Source organism: Chiroxiphia lanceolata, chromosome 25 (assembly GCF_009829145.1).
Source record: "Chiroxiphia lanceolata isolate bChiLan1 chromosome 25, bChiLan1.pri, whole genome shotgun sequence".
NCBI lineage: Eukaryota > Metazoa > Chordata > Aves > Passeriformes > Pipridae > Chiroxiphia > Chiroxiphia lanceolata.
In genome coordinates this window covers 4,812,824-4,838,393 of record NC_045661.1, presented here as the reverse complement: position 1 = coordinate 4,838,393, position 25,570 = coordinate 4,812,824, and the positions used below count along the sequence as shown (strand labels likewise).

At 47.9% G+C, this 25,570-nt stretch overlaps 2 protein-coding genes across 7 annotated transcripts in view; one reads left to right on the top strand and one right to left on the bottom strand.

Moving 5' to 3' along the window:
* Positions 1-7,679, top strand: part of KCTD20 (potassium channel tetramerization domain containing 20) — a 28,226-nt gene extending 20,547 nt beyond the window's left edge. For 2 of the 4 annotated variants that reach the window (XM_032710647.1, XM_032710650.1), the window contains 5 exons: positions 685-787; positions 1,308-1,428; positions 2,353-2,550; positions 3,016-3,126; positions 4,488-7,679. In XM_032710647.1, the coding sequence (XP_032566538.1) occupies positions 685-787; positions 1,308-1,428; positions 2,353-2,550; positions 3,016-3,126; positions 4,488-4,780 (826 nt within the window). In that variant the 3' untranslated portion in view covers positions 4,781-7,679. The remainder of the gene's footprint in view (positions 1-684; positions 788-1,307; positions 1,429-2,352; positions 2,551-3,015; positions 3,127-4,487) is intronic. The other 2 variants (XM_032710649.1, XM_032710648.1) reach the window with 1 other exon arrangement.
* Positions 7,680-8,551: 872 nt separating this feature from the next.
* STK38 (serine/threonine kinase 38) lies at positions 8,552-24,291 on the bottom strand. 3 transcript variants are annotated; one of them, XM_032710706.1, is made up of 14 exons: positions 24,239-24,291; positions 21,981-22,116; positions 19,431-19,482; positions 19,164-19,286; positions 18,574-18,657; positions 17,748-17,871; positions 16,988-17,142; positions 15,311-15,413; positions 14,691-14,752; positions 14,025-14,142; positions 13,560-13,683; positions 12,794-12,889; positions 12,455-12,549; positions 8,552-11,665 (listed from the first exon to the last, which is right to left on the bottom strand). In XM_032710706.1, exons 2-14 carry the CDS (start codon positions 22,109-22,111, stop codon positions 11,535-11,537), a joined length of 1,398 nt encoding a protein of 465 aa, XP_032566597.1. In that variant the 5' UTR covers positions 22,112-22,116; positions 24,239-24,291; the 3' UTR covers positions 8,552-11,534. The 3 variants fall into 3 exon arrangements, with proteins under 3 accessions (XP_032566597.1, XP_032566596.1, XP_032566595.1); XM_032710705.1 differs by having other exon boundaries at positions 21,981-22,113; positions 24,239-24,290; XM_032710704.1 differs by lacking the exon at positions 24,239-24,291 and adding an exon at positions 22,949-22,965 and having other exon boundaries at positions 21,981-22,113.
* Between the last annotated feature and the right edge of the window lie 1,279 nt (positions 24,292-25,570).

Sequence of the window (25,570 nt, the reverse complement as noted above, 5' to 3'; positions counted from 1 at the left end):
TTTGATACTCTCCCAAAAGAGAAGTTACTCAACTCCCTCTAACAGGGCTGGAAGGTTGGAACCTGTTTCTGCAACAAGAAACACTCATGTTCTGTATTGCCAGCACTTCCCCCTCTCTGACCAAAGGGAGATAGTCCTGTCAGGTCACTGACCCTTGCACTGGTCATTGAGTAAAACACCAACAAAACAAGGGATCAAAAGACATTTGGAGTTATCTGGTGTAGGTCAGTGAAAGGGCTTTATTGCCAGGGGATTTTCTGCCCCAGGGCTGAATGGTCTGTTCCTTGACTTGTTCCTTACACAGTAGCTGTAGCAACAGAGCCCAGACTTCCCTGAGCCAGCTCCTGTCCCTGTTTAGCATGGAAGTAAAGTTGGAGTGTGGGTTTAAGTCACTGTATCTCTGTGTCAGTGGTCTGGGTTGGAAGAGGCCTTAAAGCCCATCTCATTCCACCCCCTGCCATGGGCAGGGACACCTTCCACTAGCCCAGGTTGCTCCAAGCCCCATCCAACCTGGCCTTGGACACTTCCAGGGATGGGGCAGCCACAGCTTCTCTGGACAACCTGTGCCAGGGCCTCCCCACCCTCCCAGGGAAGCATTTTTTTAACCCCAGTGCACCTCTTTGTCCCTGGAATAAATGCATTTCTGTATTCTTGTGGAATTAGATGGTTTTTTTCTCTCTTCAGAATGTTTGGACCAGGAAGAGAATACAATTTCACCAGGCCAAATGAGAAGGGAGAGTATGAAATCGCCGAGGGAATCAGCTCAGCCGTGTTCCGCACGGTGCTGGTAAGGAGATGTTTGCAGATCGGGGAAAAAAAGAGAAATGAACAATCTGTTTGTCACATGTGCAAAGCTGAGCCATCTCCAGGCAGCTGCACTCCCTGGGACATTCTGGTTTTACATTTTGCATCGTGATTTTTAAAGAAAAAATATAGGAGACTTTGGTAGAAGTCAGTGTTTCAGATATTTGCTCATCTCGCCTCTTACCTGCCCTGAGTCCTGTTGTTGGAATTCCTGAGCTGCACCCTGACCTTGTGGTTGCATATTAATGTCTATTGCATATGAGATATTACTAAACTCTGTGCCATGGGAAAAGTTTTAACTGGAGCTCATCATTTATCAGACCCAAGAGGACCTGCAGATGTAGCTTCTTGAACAATCAGGGTTGTTTTTTGCTGTTCAAAGAGCTCTAAACAGCCTCTGTAACTCTCAAATGTTGGTAAACAAAACCAAGAACTAATTAAGAATTATCAGAGTCCAAGACATCCTTAATTTTTCTCTCTAAAAACTGTCCTTATATTCACAGGATTATTACAAAACTGGAATCATTAACTGCCCTGATGGGATTTCCATCCCAGACCTTCGAGACACATGTGATTACCTCTGCATAAACTTTGATTTCAACACAATCAAATGTCAAGACTTAAGTAAGTATGGAAAGAAATCAGCTCCTGGGAGATCAACTGCGTGGATCCTGATTCAGTGCAGCTCTTAATCATGTGCTTTAGTTTAAGCATGAACATGTGGATTCCACCAAGTTGCTTTTAAACAGCTTCTTTTTTGCTACCTTAATCAGAACTGAAGTGATTGAATCCTGCAGAACACAGACACCTTGGTCAAAAAGCAAATTATAAACATTCTGGTCTCTTTTTGTAACAGAGGCCAAGCAGAGTTTGCTGTTATAGCCCACAAAATGAAAGCTAAAAGCAGGGTTATGACTCGTATCCAAAATGTACCAGAGAATCATGAATAATTTAAGCTAAAGAATGATGGGCAAAGCAGGAACAAAGGATACCAAAGCTGGGAAGTAGCAGAGTTCCTAGACCTGAAGGGATTTGATTGGGAGCAGCTTTTTGGTGGGCATGCTGGCCAAGAAAGTACTTTTAGCACAGGCAAATCTGAGAAAAGCACTGCAGTGAAATGGGGTGTGTGGTACAGGAGCACAGGCTGTGGGTGGAATTTCCTGCCCTCTTCTCTGATGAGTGATCACAGAGAAGGCAGCAAAATGTACTTTCAAGGGCAGAGGTTGTTGCTGGGAATTCAAGTTAAGTATCAAAATGAATTAATTATTCAGTCTGTTACTGTTTCACTGTATTGGTTGGAGCTTGGTGGGGGTTTTTTTGTGGCCATGAAATGGTTCTGCAGTGTAATTTGTATCCCATTTGAAATACAGTCTGTACATCTGATTTTGCCAGTTCTGGAGCTAAAGGCTGTTGATACCTCTGAGCATATGTTGAGCAGTTTGTCTAAGGAAGAATTCCCGCCGTGCTCTTGGATGGATCTGGAAGTGCAGAGCTGGGACATATTTTCATAGTGTAGAACAGCTCATTGTCTGATTTGTGCCTCCCCAGGTGCTCTGTTACATGAGCTCTCCAACGATGGGGCTCACAAGCAGTTTGACAGCTACCTGGAGGAGCTGATCCTGCCCATCATGGTGGACAGTGCCAGGAAGGGGGAGCGGGAATGTCACATCGTCGTGCTGACGGATGAAGACACCGTGGACTGGGATGAAGATCATCCACCTCCCATGGGAGAGGAGTACTCACAAAGTAAGGGCTCTGCACTGGGGCTCCTGGCTCTGTGTGCCGGGAAAGGACCCGTTCCCAAACTCCAGGCTTCCTCCAGGAGGAGGTGCTGGCACATGGAGCCCTGTTTTGTGCCCTCCTTTTGAGCTGCCGCTGCTGGAGGCAGGATACCAGAGCTGTGGTCTGATCCCTGTGTTGGGACTGACAGCACACACTGCAGCTTTTCCTTGTGTTTCTGCCTCCCCCTCAGCCTTTTCCTGGCTCCTTAGTGAGGGAATACTCTTTGCTTTCCACTCCCATCACCTCCCAGTCTATCCTGACTGTGATGTGCATCACTACCCTCCCACAAGGAAGTACAACTAATCCCAGTGAGGAGAACAGACACCTTGAAAACCACACCTGGTTTTAGGCAGCCTCGCAGCTGAGCATGTCAAAAACAGGGAGAAGGTTCCTCTTTGTAGATTCTAATCACCTCTTTTATTTCTCAAGTCCTTTACAGTTCCAAGCTGTACAGATTCTTCAAGTACATCGAGAACCGGGATGTGGCAAAAGCCGTGTTAAAGGAACGGGGCCTGAAAAACATTCGCATTGGCATCGAAGGTAAAGTGTTGCTTCAGCAAAGGAAATCCTAAAACAGGTGACTCCACAGTCAGTAAAGCCTGGTTTCCTCTGAACTCCAGGCATTTCCTGTTTTACTCTGTGGTTTACATTTATTTTCGTGAAACTGGTCAAATGTGGGCATGTTCCTTCACCTTAAAGGTAGGTAAAAGATACATAGAATGTACCAGTGAGCCTAGGAATGAGTAAACAGGAAACAGGAGTCAAATGCTTCCACCTGCTGCTCCAAGCATTCCCTTAGGGGTTTAGAGAAAGTTGTGCTCTGTCCTGGGAGACTGTCTTATTTTTATAGTAGCTGTGTTTGCTCACAAAATGGCTGGTGCTGTGCAGCTGTTGATCCTATGACTGACTACACACAGTGCTGCACCCTCTTGTTAGAGAATCATGGAATCATTTAGGTTGGAAAAACCCTCTGAGATCATTGAGTCCAACCATTAACCCAGCACTGCCAAGCCCACCACTAAACCATGTCCCCAAGCACCACATTCACATATGTTTTAGGTCCCTCCAGGGATGGTGACTCTACCACTGCCATGGGCAGCTGTGCTGGGGCTGGACAACACTTCTGGTGAAGAAAATTTCCCCCATATCCAACCTAAACCTCCCCTGCTGCAACTTGAGGCTGTTTCCTCTCATCCTGTCCCTTGTTCCCTGGGAGCAGAGCCCGACCCCCACCTGGCTCCCCCCTCCTGTCAGGGAGTTGCAGAGAGTGAGAAGGTCCCCCCTGAGCCTCCTTTTCTCCAGGCTGAGCCCCCCCAGCTCTCTCAGCTGCTCCTGGTGCTCCAGACCCTTCCCCAGCTCCGTTCCCTTCTCTGGACACACTCCAGCCCCTCAATGTCTGTCTTGTTCTGACCCCAGGATTCAAGGTGTGGGCTCAGCAGTGGGACAATCACTGTCTTGGTTCTACTGGAACATTATTGCTGGTCCAGGCCAGGATGCCCTTGGCCTCCTTGCCCACCTGGGTACACCTGGCCTCATGTTTAGCCTTGGCCCTTCTCATTTTTTCCCCTGCATAACCTCATGACATCCTCAGAGTCCTCCTGATTTGCCTGCCCCTTCTTCCTCCTTTTCATCCCCACCTTTGGCACATGGGAATGGCCTGCTCCTGCAGCTTCAGGTTTTCCTTCTTGAGGAATGTCCAGCCTTCCAGGACTCCTTGGCAGGGGAAAAGAGAACGGTCTTTTGCAAGCCAGTAATGTAAAATGTGGAATGTGAGCATTTGTCTGCTGAGCTGTGTGTGTGTGTCCCACCCTGACCCCACAGCCACTCCCGCCTGGCTCTTCTGGAATGCTGTTGTGAGTCAGAGGGGTGCAGTGCAGCTGAGGGGCTGTCTGTGTTTCCAGGATATCCCACCTGCAAAGAGAAGGTGAAGAGGAGGCCTGGTGGCCGCTCAGAAGTGATCTACAACTACGTCCAGCGGCCGTTCATCCAGATGTCCTGGGAGAAGGAAGAGGGCAAGAGCCGCCACGTGGATTTCCAGTGCGTTCGGAGCAAATCCCTCACAAACCTGGTCACGGTGGGGGATGATGTCTCAGAGGACCACGAGGTGATAATGCATCACCCCCCCCAAGTGGATGAACTGGACAGGCTGAACGCCCCCTTCTCCCAGATGGTTTTTAACGACGTTCCGGATTAGTGCTGGAGGATCCTGCTGGATGTGGGAACATCTCAGCGTGGTCTCGTCCCGAGCGGTGGAACACAGACTCCTGCAAGGTGCTTGACCCTCGTTCATGCTCTTACTGCGTTGTCATATTACAAGCATGTTAATAAAGAGCCACACTCCATAGTCTTAATTGTGCAATCAAAAGCAACATCTCCTCAGACAAAAAGGAAACGATGCCGTTTGTTCCTACTACAAAGGCTTCCGGATCGGTGGGTGCTGAATATTTTATCTAAACTTCTAAAAGAAGAGCACAATTATGTAGAAACATCTTGTTTGACATGAGAGAGGAAGTTCTGGGCCTGTCAAGACAAAGCTTTCCTTTACCATTAGGCACTTAGCTTTGCTTTTGTGGGAATCAGTTACAGAGGAGTGAACATCAAAGCAGGACAGATGATGCTCTTTCATCAACCAGCAGAAATGTAGCACAGTTGTGACAGCAAAATCCTGAGCGTGGAGGAATCTGTTTGCACTGCCACCTGGCTTTGGATCCAGCATGCTGTACTGTCTAGGATAAAACAGGTCCATAGGAAGCTTATGCCTGTTCACAGGAATTTCCCATACATACTTCTCCATGAGATGGAATCATTGTTTTTAGGGATGTTTTCTGTTAAGTTCAGTAAAATGAGTAGATGGTGCTGAAGGAAAACCCAAAAGAGACTGTAGCTGATGTTTTACCAACCAAGTAAATCTGTTTAGTAGCCAAGTAGATGTGAACCTTTCTAGAGGTGACTGTGCATGCTACAAACTTTCAGTTGTCTCCTCCATCCCCCTGCTAAGACAAAAAAAGCCAGTGGAGGAGCTCCCAGAACAAACAGTACCTGAGTAAAATCCATGGTCTCATCCACCTTAGTTGGTCAGAATTCCTGTAGACTCTCCAAGGAACACTGTGCTGCTGCAGCTTTAAAAGGCCAGCTACTTCCCAGTGTGGAACTGAGTGGACTATTTTGTTGTCAGACAGGTAAAAAATACCAATAGTAACCCAGCCCTCAGGAGAGAAAAATACACATACCTGGCAACAACTCCTTTGCTGCTCTGAGTGTAGTATCTTGGTCTGTGTAAGGCTCTGGGAATTTTGGGTTCAGGGCCAACAAAGCTGTGACTGTGAGAACAGACACACTCCAGGCTGGTTAAGCATAGATAGATTGGAGCTTGCTGGTCTTGTTCCTGCAGCAGGAGTTTCTTTTAGGAATTTTCTGTAGGAATTACGTGTAGGACTTCCCTCTAGGCTGACTTAACCACTGATAAGCACGTGGTGAGTTCAGCTCTGCCCCAGCTGAGCTGAGGGCACTCGGAACAGGGCAGCCTCACAGAGCCATCCCTTCTGGCTGGAGGGGAGTTTAAAGACTCCAGAACTGCAGTATTTGAACATGGTGCTGGTGCAAAGAAAAGCTGAAACCATTCAAGAAGAAAGAGGGACAGGGTTCCTTGCAAGATTGTTCAGGTCAGTGCTGCTCTTGCAATAGTGTTGGAACCTGGACCATTTGGGCACTGAGTTACCTGGTCAGACTTGGCAAAGCAGAGGTCAGTATTAGTCTGCCCCTAGAAAGTTTAATCGTTTATTATCAGGACTGCATCATCAAGGAAATTTGTATTATTCTCCCCCTGACTGCCAAGTGCATGGAGCATTTGTTGACCAGTGAGGATTGCTGCTGTTTGCTGCTGAGGATGGTTGTGGTTTTCAGTGTAACATGACAAGATCAAGCAAAACTTTTTAGTTACGAGTAACAAATCTCTGCCAAGACACCTGTTGCTGATACATTCGGTTCCCATTTGTGTGGATACAGGTTTCTGTTTCTGTTCTTAGCTTTTTTCCCAAGTGCAGCAAATAGATCTCTTCTTTTAAAAAGTGCCTATGGGAAGATTTCAGGTCCCGGGGTTTCAGATGCCCAAGTTCCACTTTTGAAAACTCCTCCCTCTGTGTCATTGGGTCAGTACAAGAAGTGTCCTTCAGTGCCTGCACAGAGCTGGGGGGGTGTGCAGTCACTCCCTCTGTTGCTCCAGATGAATTTCTATTTTTGTAGTAGAGAAAGGAAGACATATGGACCATTAACCTCCCACCAGGGGCCAGACCAACCCCATTCCCAGCCTTGGTGATGAGCCATTCCCTCAGGACAGACAGCAGCACTGGTGAGCCTGTGTGTGCCCAGCAGGGATGGAGGTTGCCCCCAGGCCCTGTGTGCCCAGCAGTGATGGCCCCCAGGCCCTGTGATTATGTTTTTCAGTGCATATTTATTTTTACTACAGTGTCAGTTTTAATTATTTGAGTATTGGTATTGCCCAGCTGAGTTGGAGTTGGAGCTTACACACGTTCTGCTCCAGGGACTGAAGGGGGGGTGTTGTTGAAAGGACTCTGTCTTCAGGACTCTGTTGAGGCATCAGGTGCTGAGAATTGGACCTCGATGGCACCTTTTGGGATCTGACAGCAAAGTCCCATGGCCAGCCAAACCACATCCCACCATGTGTGTCCCTGAGCCCAAGGGTCAGCTCAGCCTCTGGAAGGACTCGGCCAGTTTGTCAGAAATAGTGGCCATGGGTTAAAGACTGTCACTGCCTGTAGGAGCTCGTGGTTCCCTGTGTAATCAACTGGACCTCCAGCTCCCAGGAGTTCCATGAAGTTTTTACCACTCACCCAGTGTAGTTTATTGGCTTTCCCAAGTAATTAAAGATGAATTTGGGATTTTAATTTTTGTTAGTAAAGTGAATTCCATTGGAACACCGAACAAAATTGAAAAAGTGTTTGCTTTTCCTCCTCTCATGGTCACTTACTTCAGGTACAAGGTCAACTCTTGTCTTATTCTAGATGTACTGAAGTGTTCCCCATGCTGTGTATGAACTTCAGATGTATGGTTTCTGTATTAAAATATAAATTATATGTGGCTTGTTTGGCTGTTTTACAACTTGTTTTAAAACAAGTAGAAGAGTAGAAGAACAGGCTGGGGATAGGGGGATAGAGGTTTTGTTTCCTTGCTTCATAAAGTACCTGTGGTTGTGATCCCAAGGCCTCAGGAGTAGCTTGGCATCAGACAGAGCCTGGTTGATTTGGGAGGGACCAACTGCAGAGATGTTCCCACCTTTTGTGCTGAGAGGACTCTGAGTTTATTTCAGCTCATCCCAACTCACTGCAGGGATGTTCCAAAGGCAGCCCAGGCCTGGGACAACACCCCTTGACTCACAAACTGCATCATCTCTGACAAGCCCCAGGATTTTTGGTCAGTGCTCTGCATTTCTACCTACTTGCCTTTGGAAGAAAACAGCTTTGGAGCAGGTCTGGCTTTGATTTCCACCTTCAGCCTTGGATGGACTTCCAGGGTTTTCATGATGAAGCTTGAGAAAGGCATTAAGAATTTGAACAAGGTGAGATTTGTGTGGAGACCTCAAGAGCACCTTCCAGTATCTGAAGGGGCTGCAAGGAAGGTGGAGAAGGGGCTGTTCATCAGGAACCAGAGTGACAGGACAAGGGGAATGGGTTCAAACTGCCAGAGGGCAGGATTAGATGGGATATTGGGATGAAATTCTTGGCTGTGAGGGTGGGGAGGCCCTGGCACAGGTTCCCAGAGAAGCTGTGGCTGCCCCATCCCTGGAAGTGTCCAAGGCCAGGTTGGACGGGGCTTGGAGCAACCTGGGCTGGTGGAAGGTGTCCCTGCCCATGGCAGGGGGTGGAATTGGATCTCTAAGGTCCCTTCCAACCCAAACTAGTCTGGGATTCCACAATTCCAGTTTGTAAAACACAACATGCCAGCAACAGTGTGTCTACGAAGTGGATTTTATTTATTTACACAACACAATGAGATCTATCCATAAAAAGTTGACTACACCTGCCAAATTTTACAGTGCAATTTTGGAACAGCTTTTAAATATTTACAGAATGCTTTTTCAACTGAAGAGGTTAAGGCAGAGTCGGGGCACAGTGATAAGAAACACTTAGTGCAGCTTTGTGCTAGGCATGATACAGAGATGAACTGGCAGCATAAGGTGTTCAGATCCATTGGAAATTCAGACTGGAATTACTCCTACAAGTCCAGCAACTGCAGGTTAATAAAAAAGAGCCAAAGATACAAACAACCTCAAAACACAAGCAGCTAAGGAAAATGTTTGGCTACCACGGGAGATGAACAGGCATCCAAAATCCTTAGTTAGCAGTGAATTATGGATCCTGGGAAGGAGACACTGTAGGACACACTTTTTTTCCCTAAAGTTGGTGAAAAACTGGAATAGGAAGCAGACTTAAAATGCACCTGGGATACAGATGCTACCACTGAAGGTGTGTCCAATAGGACTGGATTCAAAGACATCCAACTTCTGCTGGAAGACAACAGGAATGAGGTACCCAACTGCTCCTCATGCCTTTGAAAAACCACCTTGAGCTCAGTGACCTGAGGGGTCACACTTCAAACACAGCACTAAAAATGCACAATACACAGTACTAGAGAGTTGGTTTTTTTCACAGCAAGTCATCACAACTTATAATTGTTTAGCTTCTTTGGTATTTATAAATAAAAATGCTGGTCCCTTTCAGTAAAGGGCTACGAATGCAGCTACTATCTCAAAATCATTTGTTGTTAATCCACAGCAGCTTGAAAGGATTTTGATTTTTGTTTTATTTCATTTTAAGGCAGTAACTAAGTAGTTAGGAATTTAAAAAAAAATGGTTTTATATTATTTCCAATGGTTTATAAGGCAACATTTTCAAATGGCTGGAAGAAACTGCAGGAGAAGTTGGTATCAGCCCTTCACACAAAGTACAAAGGGAGCAGAAGGTGATCTTAGGGATGAGTTGGTAAAAGCCTGATCCTATAAGTCATTCCTTCCATTAGCCCTTATTCATCCAAGTGAGCCCTACTGACTACAGTGATCCTGGGATCACTTCTGATTAAGGCTACTTTGCATTTCAGCTTGGTAGGATCCAACTGGTACCTAAACTGCTTATGGCAAGTCACTGAAGTCGTGGGACAAGTACAAAAAGCACAGGGGGTGGTGAGGGAGAGGAGAGGACACGAAGGAGTTATGTACAGTACTGGCAATCCCCCATCAGTCCTTCAGGATGGCACTCAAGAGACATGTAGGTAAAAATTCCCTAAAAGCACCTATTAAAAAAAGTTCCACTACAAACCCATTTTGTTTTGTTTCCTAATCAAGAAATTCAAGACTAAACAGCCCCTGGAAGCCTTTTTTTTTTTTTTTTTTTCCTGTGAAACATCACTCGAGCTTTGTCTTGTCTGTGCTCTGGAGTTAGTGTTCAGCACCAACAGAAGTCTGCAGGAATCCAAGATAATTCAAACTGAGACATGCTTTTAGAAACCTCAAAAAGTTATAATTTTCATCAATCTGATTGCAAATTACAGACTGGAACCAGGCAGACCCAGAGGGTTAATGCCACCTGCCCCTGGAAGTGCAGAGTTAACTACAAACAGGCTCAACGTGGAGCTCGTGGTTAGAAAAAGGAATTAGGAAAAGCTCAACTGAGGCAGAACCCTCCCTCCCAAAATGGTACCATGTTCCCAGAGAGGCTTAGGCAAGGAAAGGCACTTTGGGGCTCTCCTGTAGAGAACCTGATCAGAACTTTTATAAGTTATAGTAAGCAATAATCTAAGAGTGGACACAGTGGGTTCCACTGCCCCAAAAGTGACCCCAGTCTGTGGAAGACTGGGACAGATGGTTCAGCCAGGACAGCAAGAGCAGCTCTGTAAGGAAACACTAGGCAGGCCTCCATCAGCAACATTCTGATCCTGTTCTGCTCAAAACCAAGAGCAAAAACACCACAGACTTTTTTTGTCTTTAAACCAGTGAAGATGAAGCAGAGCTCAGATATGGCCAAGAGATGGCACCAGCCAGCCAAGGGAGCCTCGGGCTGAGCCAGCTCTGCACAACTTACCCACCAAGGATCAGGTTCAAGAAACTTCCCTCCCTCTGCTCTAATTCCAGATGCACAGTGTGACCAGCTGGAGTTTATCTGGGCTGTTTACAGATCCCCCCTGGTTCCTGTCACACAGTAACCACAGACTCGGCGCTCGGAGCAGGGAATGGCCCCTTTCTCCTCTATCCGGGGAAGGAAAAGTGTTGCACAATTTCTTAATTTAGAAAAAATATTAAATGGCTTGAGGGTAACTTAGTACCAAAAGTAAAGTGCACCAGGACTGGAGGCCACTGTGACAGAGCTGAGAAATGCTATTGAGAGGCTTCCAAGAAGCATTATAAAAACAGCACTACAAACTAAGGTTAAGGCAATCCGAGTTGTGTCCTTCTGCTCGACAGTTTCCTGGAGAGTTGTCTGTCTCAAGCTTTAATTATTGCTTTGTTACTGGAGTCCTCAGCCACTGGGCAAACAGTGCTGGCAGAATTGGCAGAGTGAGTTTGTCACTAAATGCAGGACTGGCAAACAATCCTACAGAATCCCGAGCTTTGCAATGCCAAAGGGAAGGCTCCCATCTCCCGATGGACTGTACAATCTGGCAAAGGATTTAAAAAGGAAAAACTCTTGCTCCTGAAGCAGCAAAAGGTGCTGGCAGCAGAGATGATGCAAACACGTTGTGGAATTTTTCAATGGCGCAGGAAAAAAAAAAATCCTTAGTAACAACCAGGTGTGTAACAAAACAGGGTCCTGAAGTCTTCTCCAAGAGTTGATAGCCCTCAAGTTTTCTTTAAAAAAAAAAAATAAATTCTTTTATGGGTATAAACCCAAAGTACAGCAACAGAATTCCACGGCTCAGAAGTCCCAGGTAAAGCTGTGTCACTTCCCTCCTTTCATGTAGGATGGGATTGCCCCTCGGGCCGTCAGGCCCTCGAAACGCTTGTAGGTGTAATTGATAAAAACCCAGTCTTTGTTCTTGTAGTCGGTCTCTGGGTGGTTACTTGTGGCCACTGGGAAGACACAGAAGAAATAAAGTTACCCATTGGAGACTGCCAAGTTTATTTTCATACAAAACACTGGATGTGGAATAGGGCAGGAAAAAATATCATAAACCCAGGATTCAGCTTCGTGCTTCAAGCCCAGGAAAGAACTGCTGGGACACAGGACACAGCACAATGATTTTAAGCTAAAAGAGGGTAGATTCAGACAAATTGTTTACAGTGTGGGCTGTGAAACACTTGCACAGGTTGCCCAGAGAGGTGGTGGATGCCCTGGGAGTGTCCAAGGCCAGGTTGGACGGGGCTTGGAGCAACCTGGGCTAGTGGAAGGTGTCCCTGCCCATGGCAGGGGGTGGAATGAGATGAGCTTTAAGGTCCCTCCCAACCCAAACCATTCTGTGATTCTGCGTTTAAACTCATGGAGACGTGTGACTATGCTGTGATCCTTTAGAAATTTACACCAAAACATCCCCTTCTGTCCCACCCTTCCCCACCCACTACTCCAGGTGTCAGCTGTGCCAGCAGGGATCAGCCAGTACCAAGGTCCTGCTGAGATCTGAACTTGCTGGGAGCTCTGCTGCCTCAGAGATGCCCTTTCTCAGATAATTCCCCCATCATTTCCATCCTGCATCTCCTGGAACCCTAATTCCAGCTTGCACACCCTGCACCACGAGGCTACCAAGGCATCTGGTCATGAGAAAAAACAGCATCTAGTAAGATCCTTTCTGTGATTAACAGGAAAGATGATTTTACTGGAGAAGAGGAAAGATTGTTCACATGCAGAATCAATCAATCATTTACCTGTTGGTTTAAGGATATCAGATTCTGGAAATTCATCAAAGTTTGAGGTATCATCAATGCTTTTAATTTCTATGGAAATCGCAGCAGGTCTCTCTCTGCCAAGGAGAGCAGATGGAGCATTAAGATTTCAAAGACAAAGCAGGATTCAGCCACTTTCCCTTTCTTAACAGAATCAAGACTGAAAGCACCTAAACCTCAGCAAGCTTCAGGTAGGGAACAGAATACTTTCACCCACACCTGGATATGATAAATTCCACTCAGCTGCTCCCTGCTGCTGAACAGGACTGACCTGGACAGTCCCTAGAGAAGAGCAGCTTCCTTTTCTGCAAAGCATCTTACCTGATGTGCTCCCAATCAACCCCTTCAAAGAATGGGTTACTCTTTATTTCCTCCACACCAGATGCACCAATTCTGTGCTCCCATTCACAGCAAAATCTGGGATGGAAGGAAGAATGAAAATGAAGGGAGAATGAAAACGAAAGCATTCCACCCAGAAATGGAACAGCTTTCTGGACTGATACTGCTACAGTTTCTTAACATATAAATGGAGCAGACTAAGAACTCCCACAGCAAAACCAACACACAAAGTTATGTTCAGGAATGTCGTGTCCAATGCCACAGTTAAGATGTGCTATTCCTTCACAACAGGATAATGTGGCCTTTCTATTTCAGGACCAGGATAGAGCAGGAGAACATATAAAGACTAAAAATGTAGACCTTTATATTTCTGTCCTGAGAATAGATAATGATTGGAAATACAATGAGTCAGCAAGCACTGGGATACATTTGTATGCTCCAGTGCATACAATGGCAAAATCATTCCTGTTGTAAGAAGCCAGCTCTGGCAAAAGGATTAAAGTGGCTTCCATGAGAAGCTTGCAAGCAAAATAAGGAGCAGAAACATTTTGCCAGAGCAGTCAGGGAACAACTAAATGACCTGAGAGACAAAAGTATTTGACGAGGGAGTTCAGCATTTGGTGCACGTGCACAACAGTTTGTACCATCAGGGTTTTTCCATGTGAAACAAGCCATGAGAGGCACAGAACACAGTTAGCAAGACAAGAAAATCAGTGTCATATTAACTGGCAAACCATGTGACTGGCACCTTAAAATAAGATCCTTTGCTTTATCAGAGATTGGAACTTCTGGAGGAAATGTCAGGGTCTCTTTCCAGTTCATCACTTTCTTATAAGTCTCTTGAGGAGTCTCGGAACAGAAGGGTGGGTAACCTGAAAAGAAACAAAAATACAGTCTTAGATAAAGCAAAAACAGTTCCTGAAGTCTGCAGTGTGCTGGTCAGAGCACACCTCACTGACCAGGGAAGGAGTGGATGCTCTGAGCACATAAACAGGGTGCCCAGAGAAGCTGTGGCTGCTCCATCCCTGGAAGTGTCCAAGGCCAGGTTGGACAGGGCTTGGAGCAACCTGGGCTAGTGGAAGGTGTCCCTGCCCATGGCAGGGGCTGGGACTGGATGAGCTTTAAGGTCTTTCCCAGCCCAAACCAGTCTGGAATTCCATGATTCCATGAAATGCAGCTGGAATCCTACACCACAGTCCCTGTTTACACTTACCAATCAACATCTCGTACATGATGACCCCCAGGGACCACCAGTCACACAGCTTGTTGTACCCAGTCTGCATGAAAACTTCAGGAGCAATGTAATCTGGAGTTCCCACAGTAGAAAAAGCCTGGAACAAACACCATCAGTCATGCATCTTTAGGGAAAACTGCCTGACGTGGAACTGGGGACTTACACAACACTGGTTATTTTAAGGAAGACACCAGATTGTCTCTTGAGATCCTTTAGCAAAGCTGGGTAAAGCCTTTATTTCATGATATATAGAGACAAAATCAACATGTTCATGTGCAGGTGTCTTAAAATACCATCAGGAATGTGGGGAAAGGTACCACTGTCCAGATACACCTTGGAATGGGTCAGCAGCCCTTTGTTAGATTGCATGGCAAGAACCTTTAGTTCTGGCTGGCAGGCATCAGATATCCAGCAAATAATTCTGGCAGTGCCATCTCAGGCACATGTGTCACCAGCTGTTCAGCAGACGGGTGAAGAACAAATTAGAGTCATTCCTCTTTTTTTTAAAAAAAAAAAAAAAAAAGCAAAGCATCAATCTCTTCCTTTCAGGATTGTTCAGAACTCTGGAATGCTTTGACCCCTTCCATGGGCATCCATGGGCCATTTGGATGCAGGAACATTTCCAGCCAGGTGAGACCTACTTACCAACTGCCGTCGATTCCTCTTCCAAGTCTCTGCTTTCCTTTTGGAATTCATGTTCTGAAAAGCTAAAGGAGATTCAATATCTGTGACTGAATCCTAAGAGTCACCCAATACACATTTTAACCCCCAAACTGTTACACTAAACATCTTAATTAAGACAGGTGTCAATACCCTAAATCTAACCCTACCAGCAACTTCCAAACCTGTGTAAGATTGAGAACATCTGACTGACAACAGCCTTTCATTATCAATCCATGCTTGCAGGGTTTATTTAAATCCATGATCCAAGTTATTCCATATCCAAGTATATTCAAAGAGCCTGTCCTTGCTTATTAATTTAAATAACACTTGAGATCCAGCCACCATCTTTTCATGCCAGATTTATTACACATGCAAAGGGCTACAGCAGAGCCTGTTTCAGAGACAAACTTCTGGAAGTGAAGATGGGTTTGTACATTAAAGTAACTGAAACTATTTTTATTTTACAGGAAATCAAAAGTACACCTCAAGATGTAATTTAATTATTAAACCCCCCACTGCAGCCTTCTACCTTCACATTAAAATGAGTTATGTCAGGCACTGAGAACAACCACCCAGATACCCTTTGGAGCCAAAGAACTTACTGAAGTCACTGGGAAGACTGTGGTTCAAGTTTCTATAAAATTCTGTCCTGTGGGCTTTCTTCAGTCCAGTACACAGACCAAAGTCTGAGAGTTTCACGTGGCCCTAGAAATGAACAAACCAACCAAAAGACAGAACCAAGACAAGACATTATCAGAGCAAATCACAGAATCAGCAAGGCTGGAAGAGAGCCCAGCATCACCTTCATCCCCCTAAACTGTGTCCCCAAGTGCCACATCCAGATGCCTCTTGAACACTTCCAGAGACAGTGACTCCACCACTTCCCTGGGCAACTTATTCCAATGTCTGATCATGCTTTCCAGAAAAAAATCTTTTCTAATATCCAACCTAAACCTCCCCTGGCACAGCTTGAGGCCGTTTCCTCTTGTCCTGTCCCTTATTCCCTGGGAGCAGAACCCGACCCCTACCTGGCCACAACCTCCTTTCAGGAGTTGCAGAGAGCCAGAAGGTCCCCCCTGAGCCTCCTTTTCTCCAGGCTGAGCCCCCCCAGCTCCCTCAGCCTCTCCTGCTGCTCCAGCCCCTTCCCCAGTTCCGTTCCCTTCCCTGCACATGCTCCAGCACCTCCATGTCCTTTGCATTCCTTGTTTTAGCCTAACACTGGAATGGAGCTATTGATACTTTCAGCACTATTCCACAAAGAAAGCCCTTCAAGAAGCCTCTGCTCCTGCAGCTCCTGATCACTTCAGAGTGAAAGGAAACATCTCCAGCTGCAGCTGCAGCCCCTGGGTTGTGAACTGACCCCAAGAGACAGAGAAACACCTTAAATTCAGTGACTGGATCTGTCCTGGTGCATAACATGACCACATTAAGTGCAATTTTTAGAAGTATATCTAAAATATATATTTTCAAAGCCCCAAATTTATCTACATGTAGATGTAAACACACTGAATTGGACAAAGTGCCCAGAGAAGCTGTGGCTGCCCCATTCCTGGAGGTGTCCAAGGCCAGGTTGGACAGGGCTTGGAGCAACCTGGGCTAGTGGAAGGTGTCCCTGCCCATGGCAGGAGGTGGAACTGGATCTCTAAGGTCCCTTCCAACCCAAATGAGTCCAGGATTCTGTGATTCTATTATTTACATCAGTAATTCCAACCTGGTAGTCGGAAAGGAATTATTTACTGCTGGCAAACCTTTTCCAAGCAAGCTTGACTTTAGGTATATTTGGAGTAAGCAACAGGAGGATACTCAAACAATGAGGCTTTCTGCAAACTGCCTGCAATAACCAGGTAGCCTGGCCAGCCCTCAGGAATAATCCTGATCCTGAGGGAGATCCCACCTCCATTCTCAGTCTGGAACAGCCACATCCTTCATGTTTGATAGAACTATGTACCCCCATGCTGGCAAGTGGGAGCGTAACAGATGTGAGAGCAAAAGGAAACAGCTTTGACTATGAGGGGGGAACTGAAACTCCAGCTGAAACAGCCAAAAATAGCTTAAACAGCTGTCAGTGAGCTCGAGGTCTGAGCACAGCTGGGGTGGAAGGGAGACCTTTCCTGGCTTGGGTTTTTCCCAGGATTATGGCAGCTACACCTCAAAAGCTGGAAAGAACAGGGCTAAAAAAAAGAAGCACCATCTTCTTTCACAACCCTCAACACTAGTTAAGGTCAATATCAAAAATCACAAGGCCTATTTATCCTCCCCAGGGAGTGGCCAGTCCATACCTTGCTATCCAGGAGGAGGTTGTCTGGTTTTATATCCCGATGGATAAAGCCCAGCTGATGGATGGAATCAATGGCAAGCACGGTCTCAGCGATGTAGAACTGTGTCTCCTCCTCTGTCAGAGTGTCTTTCTTCATCAACAGTGTCATCATGTCACCTGGAAACCCCCCAAAGGTGAACACACAGGCTCCACTCTCACTAATTTAAGACATTAAATTAACGGTCCATGTGACAGTCCAGGTTGTTATGAGGAAAGAATTGGGACCTTCTGTCCAGTTTCCCACTGGAACTTCTCCCCCTGCAGCCTCCAGGTACCACTGTCCCACCACTACTTTCAATTTTCAATCAGGAAAACCAGATTTGGGATTTTATCCATGTGGTCAGTCCAGGTCATCATAAGGAAAGAACTGGGACCTTATAAGACATCTATAGAAAAAAAGCTATTTCTGCTGCATTCAGTTAAAACCAACAGGTTAGAGAATCCAAACTTGGTTATGTAGGGGTTCTGCTGACAGCCAGGGGAGGAACTAGAAGAATATTTAGGCCTAGTTTAAACACCTGCAGCTCAAACCCAATCAGGAAATCTCAAGCTTGCCCCAAACATCTCAGTACCCCAGAAAGCAGAACCCTTTACAAAGACTTGTTCCTTCCCAGATGTACAAACACAGGGTACCCACACACACTCTAATCTCAGACTACATTTGTAATTAAGAAATTAGCAATCCCCAAACAACAGGAAAGCAGCCTTTGGATTCCAGTTACCTCCAGGCAGGAACTCCATGATCAGGTAGAGGTTTAGCTTGTCCTGGAAACTGTAGAACATCTTCACAACCCACAGGCTGTCAGCCTCCACCAGGATGTCCCGCTCTGCACGGATATGGCCAACCTGGACACACACAGATGCCTTGGGTTAGTTTGAGCAGATGCATTTATTGCACAGGCAATTCAAGTATTATACTGGAAGGCAGCAAATACTGAGAAGACAACGGTCAAACCTCTGCACAAGGGCAGAAACACCATCAGAATTTCAATATATGGTTAATTATATAGATACGGGTTATATCTATTATATAGACCTATTAAACCTATATCTAATATAAATCATACACTCAAAACTATCTCAATTCTTTACAAAAATATCTAACCATTAGATCTCTTTTTGAAAACCCAGAGCTTTACCCCAGTGCTGGACAAGAAGTGGCTGTCTCAGATCATTTTATTCCCAGAAGCACTACAGGAAAGCCTTAAAAATGTTAAGTGCTGCTCCTTTATGTCTGTCTGAGTCTGAATTCCAGCAGTTGTGCCACTTTGATATTTATATCTGATCCCATAAGTCAGAAATGCAAGAAAACACTGATCTTGAGGTTTACACTGAATCATTTGCATGAGTTTGTGTTGAAAGACCCACTAGAAGACGAGTCCTTAGGAATTCAGAGGTTTTTCTGACTTCTTTCCTCAGTAAAATAGGAGGGCAAAAAACCCCCACAATTTCTTAGCTACTAAACCTAAACCAGAGTTGCCTGTTCCTCCTCTGCACATCCCAGTGACCTCCTGGAGTCACTCAGTGCTGCTCAGGGGGGGTATTTACCTGCTCTTTTTCGAGCATATCAGCCTTGCGCAGTATTTTCATGGCATAAACGTGCCCCGTGTCCTTCTTCTGCACCAGCCTCACCTGGGGAGCACACAAAGGCTGCAGTCAGACCCAGCACACCTCTGGACAAAGCTGGGGATCAAGCCCTTGGCTTCCATTTAATGAAAACATATCAGATTATAAAGCCCCCAAAAGCCCAGTGCACAGGAACAGCAAAAAGTCCCGTTAGTTCTAAGAGATAATTTTAACAGAGATGGCACCGAGCGATTCACACCTAAAGCAGGTGGTCCAAAGGCCACCAGAAGAGACTTTGCAAGGGCCCTCCAGCCCTCCCTCAGCCCAGCCCCAGGAGTTCACCATTAAAACCCTCTCCAAACCTGCCCATCAAGTCCTTCTCGACATCATTCAGGTTCCTTTAAAGCACAGAATGTTTTAAACCAGCATTTATTAGGTAAAAAGATGCACGTGACCGTTCAGCTAAAAATCAATCTGTGGTTGCTACAACATTTACCTTTTGCTTGTATAAACTAAGCAAGCCTTGAACAGACTCCAGAGCCAGTTAAAACCACATTTTTTTCTGGACTCACCTCTCCAAATGCTCCTCTGCCTATTACTTTTAAAGACTCAAAGTCCTCCAACCCAAGCCTTGTTCTCTTTAGGCGAAGAAACTCCGTTTCCTTTTGTGCATGAGCTGATCTCCTGATTCTTTTCTAGAATTTAAGAAACCCCAGTGAGAATTCTGCAGGTGGGTTCCACAGGGATCACAGCAACTTCAAGGAAAGATCCCAGATCTCCATTTAGAAAAGAAAAATACTTGTATTTAAGCATTAAGATAATTTTTCCATATTTGTTACCTCTTCATCTTTCAAGCCTTCTTCTTCCATCATTTGTTCTAGTTTCTTTTGTCTAGAGCAGAGAGAAATCAGAAAAATAAAGGTTGAATCATTAACCTTGTTTTTTAATCAAATTAGAAAAGGTTGAATCATTAACATTGTTTCTTAATCACGTGCAGAGATCCACCAGCTCTGCTCTGTGCCAGCAAACAGCAAATGTATTATGTACAAGGGAGACTCAGGAGATTAATTTTGAAGCATCTACTATCCAAATTTAAAATTCCAGCTTTGTCCTCTTCAATTTTAATAATCTAAACCTGCCCTGAGTTTCACATGTTATTCAACTGTACATTTTTGTTGTACACAAACCCAGATTGAGGAGATCTGGGTTCAATTCTTGTCTCGTTCTGACAGCTGGGCAAGTCACTTCAGGGCAGAGCCATAATAAATAAACATCAAAGTCTCACCTATTCCAGGGAGAATTGGCTCTTTAAAAACACTTAAAATTTCTCTGCATCTCAAACTCATCATATGTGGGAGGAGAAAAGTTACTTTAGATTTCCTAAGACCTGAGATATTCCAAATATTTGGGAAGAGGAAACGTGTCTGTACATGTTCTCCTCTTTAAAGAATTCAGAAATATTTACAGCCTTAGTCCACAAGGGTCATTTGGGAGAAAGGAAAGAAGGAAGCAAGACTTCAGAAGGGGAATGGCTTCAGGGGACACTTGCAATGATTATCCTCTGGGAATTTTTTCCCAATGCCAACCATATTTACAGCTGGCTGAACTGGGATTGGTGGTTTGGGGGGGTTTATTATCTAACATTACAAATGCACTAAAAAATTCCTTCTCTTTCTGCAAGTCATCCTTCACAAGATCCTCTTCCTGTCTCCTGGGGCCCTGTGCAGCTGCTGCAAAGTGATAACATTTGGGGTTATCACTTCACCATCGGGCACATTTCAATGCTTTGCCCTCGTTTAAGAACCCACTGAGCCCTGTCCAGTCCTCCCAGTCCACACTCAAACAGTGACTCCAGTAGTCAGTGCAGTACACAGAATTAAAATCCCTCAAATATCCTTACTAGGCCCAATCTGCACTTCAGGGTACAGTGTCAACACCACTGAAACTCCAAACTGCACAACCACAGACACAGCTGCTGTTACAAAAAACGTGCAACTTATAAAGTCCAGTCTGTTTGTTCAGACAAAGTCTTGATCCCAAACAGGAAAAAAAACAAACATTGAGATTTTGGGGAGTAGACAATAGTGCTCATAATAAATAAGTACATTTAAAAAGCAAGAGCTGTGCAAAGAGAAAGAAAGGAATTAAATCGCTGATATTTTCTGTCTGAATTAGACCTCGATCTCTCCTAATCTGAAACTTTGAAGGAAATATCTCTGCAAGTTAGGATTTATTTCTAAATTGCTGCCTCATTTCTGCAGCTCCTGTAGTGAGCTGGCATTCATTGCTCCAGGAGCTCGTTATGGCTTTGGCAGCAAGGCCAGAAGGGAACCAACACTGAACCGTTTTCCAAATTCTGATGATAGACTCCATGGCAAGCTGGGAGAACAGCACAAGTCCCAGTGCTACAGCTTGAGGGTATTCAGCAAATGAGAAGATCCAGCCAAAGGAAAGTCACACAGCTCAGTCCAATCCCATTTTATACTGGATTGATGGGTTTAAAGAGGTGCCACAGGTTCAGGCAGCATTGAGTGACTCCTCGCAGCAACCCCTCCTTGTCTCTGAAAAGACTCTTCCTTTTGGTCCTGCACATGGATCAAGGCAATCCCAGCACTAACACAGGCTGGGCAGAAAACTGGGACTGGGAGCAGCCTTGGGGAGAAGGACTCGGGGGTTTGGTGGATGAGAGGCTGGACATGACCCAGCCCAGAAACCTCCCGTGCCCTGGGCTGATCCCACAGAGTGGGCAGCAGGGTGGGGATTCTGCCCCTCTGCCCCCTCAGGTGAGACCCCACCTGCAGAGCTGCCTCCAGCCCTGGGAACAACAGAAGGATGTGGAGCTGCTGGAGTGAGTCCAGAGGAGGCCCCGGAGATGTTCCAAGGGCTGGAGCCCCTCTGCTCTGGAGCCAGGCTGGGAGAGCTGGGGGTGCTCAGCCTGGAGAAGAGAAGGCTCCAGAGAGACCTGAGAGCTCCTTCCAGTGCCTAAAGGGGCTCCAGGAGAGCTGGAGAGGGACTTTGGACAAGGGATGGAGGGACAGGACAAGGGGAATGGCTTCCCACTGCCAGAGGGCAGGGTTAGATGGGATACTGGGGAGGAGTTCTTCCCTGTGAGAGTGGGGAGGCCCTGGCACAGGGTGCCCAGAGAAGCTGTGGCCCCTGGATCCCTGGAAGTGTCCAAGGCCAGGTTGGATGGGGCTTGGAGCAACCTGGGCTGGTGGAAGGTGTCCCTGCCCATGGCAGGGGGTGGGACTGGATGAGCTTCAAGGTCCCTTCCAACCCAAACCATCCTGCGATTTTATGATTTTTGCTTTGGCTCAGGAAAGCTAAATGCAGTCAATATAAATTTGGGCTCTTACCCAGTTTGGAAAAGAAACAAGGAAGATCTTTACCTCATCTCTCTCTCCTCGTGCTGTGCTATGAGGTTGCTGTAGAAGTTTTCTAAGGTCACCTTTGTCATCGTAACTCGCTCCTTGGTGTGGTTGCTCATGGACGAGCACGGCGTGGGGCCTGTCATTGCCATGGCTGCTAGGAGACAAAAAGGGAGGAAAAACCCAAACATTATAAATGGCAAATAACCTTCAAACAAGAGCTGAAATCAATTAAATGATGCTGAATCACAGAGCTCGGATTTTAACAACAAATACCACCAGTCTAAACTAAGACGAAGCAGGGAAAAGTCTTACAAAATAAAAGGTACAAGTCAAACTTCCTGTTTTGAACATATTTGATCTGAAAATAAGAGGGAAGGAAACTTAAGAAATATGGTGCCTCAAAAACCACAATTTCAGCCAGTACTGCGTATGTTTGCTGCTCCCAACACATTCTATCTTTAGTAAATGTTTAAAATTCAGGAATATCACCCTGAAACACCTAATCCAGAAGTTGTGCTTCCTGTAACCCCCGCAGAAATAACTCCATCAGTTCCCTCCTGGCTCCTCTGCTGTGAAAGTCATCAAAATCCTGAAAGTCATCCCACTAACAGAGCAACCAAGGAAGGAACAAAAAAGGCATTTAGTTGCCTCTAAGCACTTTTCCTAGATGTTTTCACCCAAAAATCTGGACAAATCCAGAAGATCACTGCCTTTGAACACACTGCAGTTTAAAAAATACCCCAAAAAACCAAACCCTAGTGTAAGTATCCTACATATTTATTTCTGAGAAAAATATATATTTTCATATTTTCATTTCTGTCTTTGTGAATCCAATATGTAAATACTGGTGTGTGCCACTTCCAACCAGTAGCAGTTTCAGGGCATATCTGACAACCCAGCTCTGCTTCCTAAAATGCATTAAAAACAAAGATTTCAAATGTGCAACTACCCCTTAAACTGGTTTTCCTGGGTATCACGTAACTCACAGTGAGGTGACACTTTTGCAACCATTACTAGAAGTTGCAGACAAACATAGGTGAGACACTTCCCCTTTGTACAACCCTGGGTGCTGCCAACGAGCTCTGAGTGACTCTTTCTGTTCACTTTTTGCAGCTGTTTACGAGGCGTCACCGCTGGGCCCCTGCAAACCACCTCCTCTACAGACACCAGCTCCTTGTGTGCTGCCTGTGCAGGATCCTGGTGGAAAAGGACCTTCAGCTGGATGATTTTTGGGATGATTTATGCGAGGTGGGACTGTGGCTTTATGGAGGAGCAGCTCTGAGTGATTCCACGCAAAGGGGGGGTCACATTTTCCATGCACTCCCAGAGAGAGGTTTTACACCCTGCAGAGGTGGGCTGTTACATCCCCAGGGATGGGGTGTCACACCCTGCAGAGATGAGCTGTTACATCCCCAGGGATGGGGCTGTTACAACCTCAGGGATGGGGTGTTACAACCCCAGCGATGGGGCTGTTACACCCTCAGAGATGGGGTGTTACACTCCCGGAGATGGGGTGTTACACCCTCGGAGATGGGGTGTTACACCCCCGGAGATGGGGTGTTACACCTCCGGAGATGGGGCTGTTACACCCCCGGAGATGGGGTGTTACACCCCCGGAGATGGGGCTGTTACACCCCCGGAGATGGGGTGTTACACCCCCGGAGATGGGGTGTTACACCCCCGGAGATGGGGTGTTACATCCCTGGAGATGGGGTGTTACACCCCCGCAGATGGGGTGTTACGCTGTTACACCTATGGCTCTAAGCGGGAGGTGTGAAAGCCACGAGCGGTTCTCACTTCCTAGAGATCAAACCAGGAGAATTATCTGACAGAAGGAGGTGCGGGGATAAAAAGACGAGGGGAAGAAAGGAGAAAGTATCGGTGTCCAACCACCTGTTGGTGGCGGCGGCCCCTTCCACGGGGACGGGGCTCAGAGCCCGCAGACCCCCACGGGGGCGGGTGGGTCGGTGCGGGGCTGGATCGACCGGACAGGGGGCACCGGGGGAGGCGGTTCCGCGGCCCGACGGGCGGAGGGGCCCTGCAGCATCACCGGGAGCGGACAAAGGCGGCCCGAACTAAGGAGAGGAGGGGGAACCCACCGCTGGAGAGACCCCGGCCCGCAGCACCCCCGCTCCCAGCCCCACCACACCCGGGAGCTCTGGTGGGGGCCCACCCCCGCTCCCCTCCCCCGGCGGCGGCGAAGGGCCCGGGGGAAGGAGGCGAGGAATCAGGAGGGCGGGGAAGGGATGCGGAGCAGCGGGCGAGGAGCGGCTTACCGGAGCGCCCCGGGAGGGGCGGGCTGGAGGCGAGGCGGGGTCTCGGCGAGGCGGGTGGGGGGCACGGGACCGGGGGGACCGGGGGCACCGGAGCCCCCGCGCCGCTACCGCCGCGCCCCCCCCGCTCCGACGGCGACCCGGCCGGGACGGGCGGCCCAGGCACCGCTCCGGCAGCGCAGGCGCCCCGCGCCCGGCCCGCCCCGCCCGGCAGCGACCGCCCGGCCCGCCCGCCGCGCCTGCGCCGGGCATGAGGGGCCGGGCCGGGCATGAGGGGCCGGGGATGAGGGGCCGCGGGGGGGGCTCTGTGAGGGGGCTCCGGGGAGGGGGCTCCGGGATGGGGGCTCCGGGGCGGGCTCTCTGGGATACGGGTCCACGCTGGGGGCTCCGGAATGGGGGTTCTGGGATGGGGGACCGGGGTGGGGGCTCCACGTTGGGGGGTCCGGGATGGGGGCTCAAGGATGGGGAGTTCAGGATGGGGGTTCTGTACTGGGGGCTGCAAAATGGGGAGATCCGAGGGGGGTGCTCCGGGTTTGGGGTCCGTGCGTAGCGTCTGCAACGGGAGCTCCGGGATGGGGGTTCTGTGCTGGGGGCTGGAAAATGAGGTGATCCGAAGGAGGGGCTTCAGGTTTGGGGTCCGTGCTGAGCGTCTGCAACGGGGGCTCCGGGATGGGGGTTCGTGCTGAGGGCACCGGGATGGGGGCTCCAGGGCGGGGTCTCTGGGATGGGGGTCCACGCTGGGGGCTCCAGCATGGGGGTTCTGGGATGGGGGACCGGGGTGGGGGCTCAAGGGTAGGGAGTTCAGGATGGGGGTTCTGTACTGGGGGCTGCAAAATGGGGAGATCCGAGGGGGGTGCTCCGGGTTTGGGGTCCGTGCTGAGCGTCTGCAACGGGGGCTCCGGGATGGGGGTTCTGTGCTGAGGGCTCCGGGATGGGGCTCCTCGATGGGGGATCCGCGGCTGGGGCTCGGCAGCGGAGGCTCCAAGGTTGGGATCCGTGCCGGGGGCTCTTCGTTGGGCTCCGGGCCCGCTCGGGGGGCTCCGGGGCTGGAGGGGCTCGGGGGCCAGTGCGGACCCAGCCGTGGGGGCAGCGGGCGCAGCCCCGCGCTTTGCATCGGGCCGGGTCAGCCCGTGTTGTCCCCTCAGAGGGAGCAGCGCTGCGATCCCCGCCGTGCCAGCCTTCCTCCTGCTCCCGGCAGTGCTCTTGGGATGGTCCCGCAGGGCTGGGGAGCCCTGTCCTGCTGCCTTCCCCCCTTCCCACAGTGCTGCCGTGACCCGCAGGCTCACGGCGTGGGGACTCGGCCCAGCCTCACCTCCCCCCGCACACAGTCTGTTC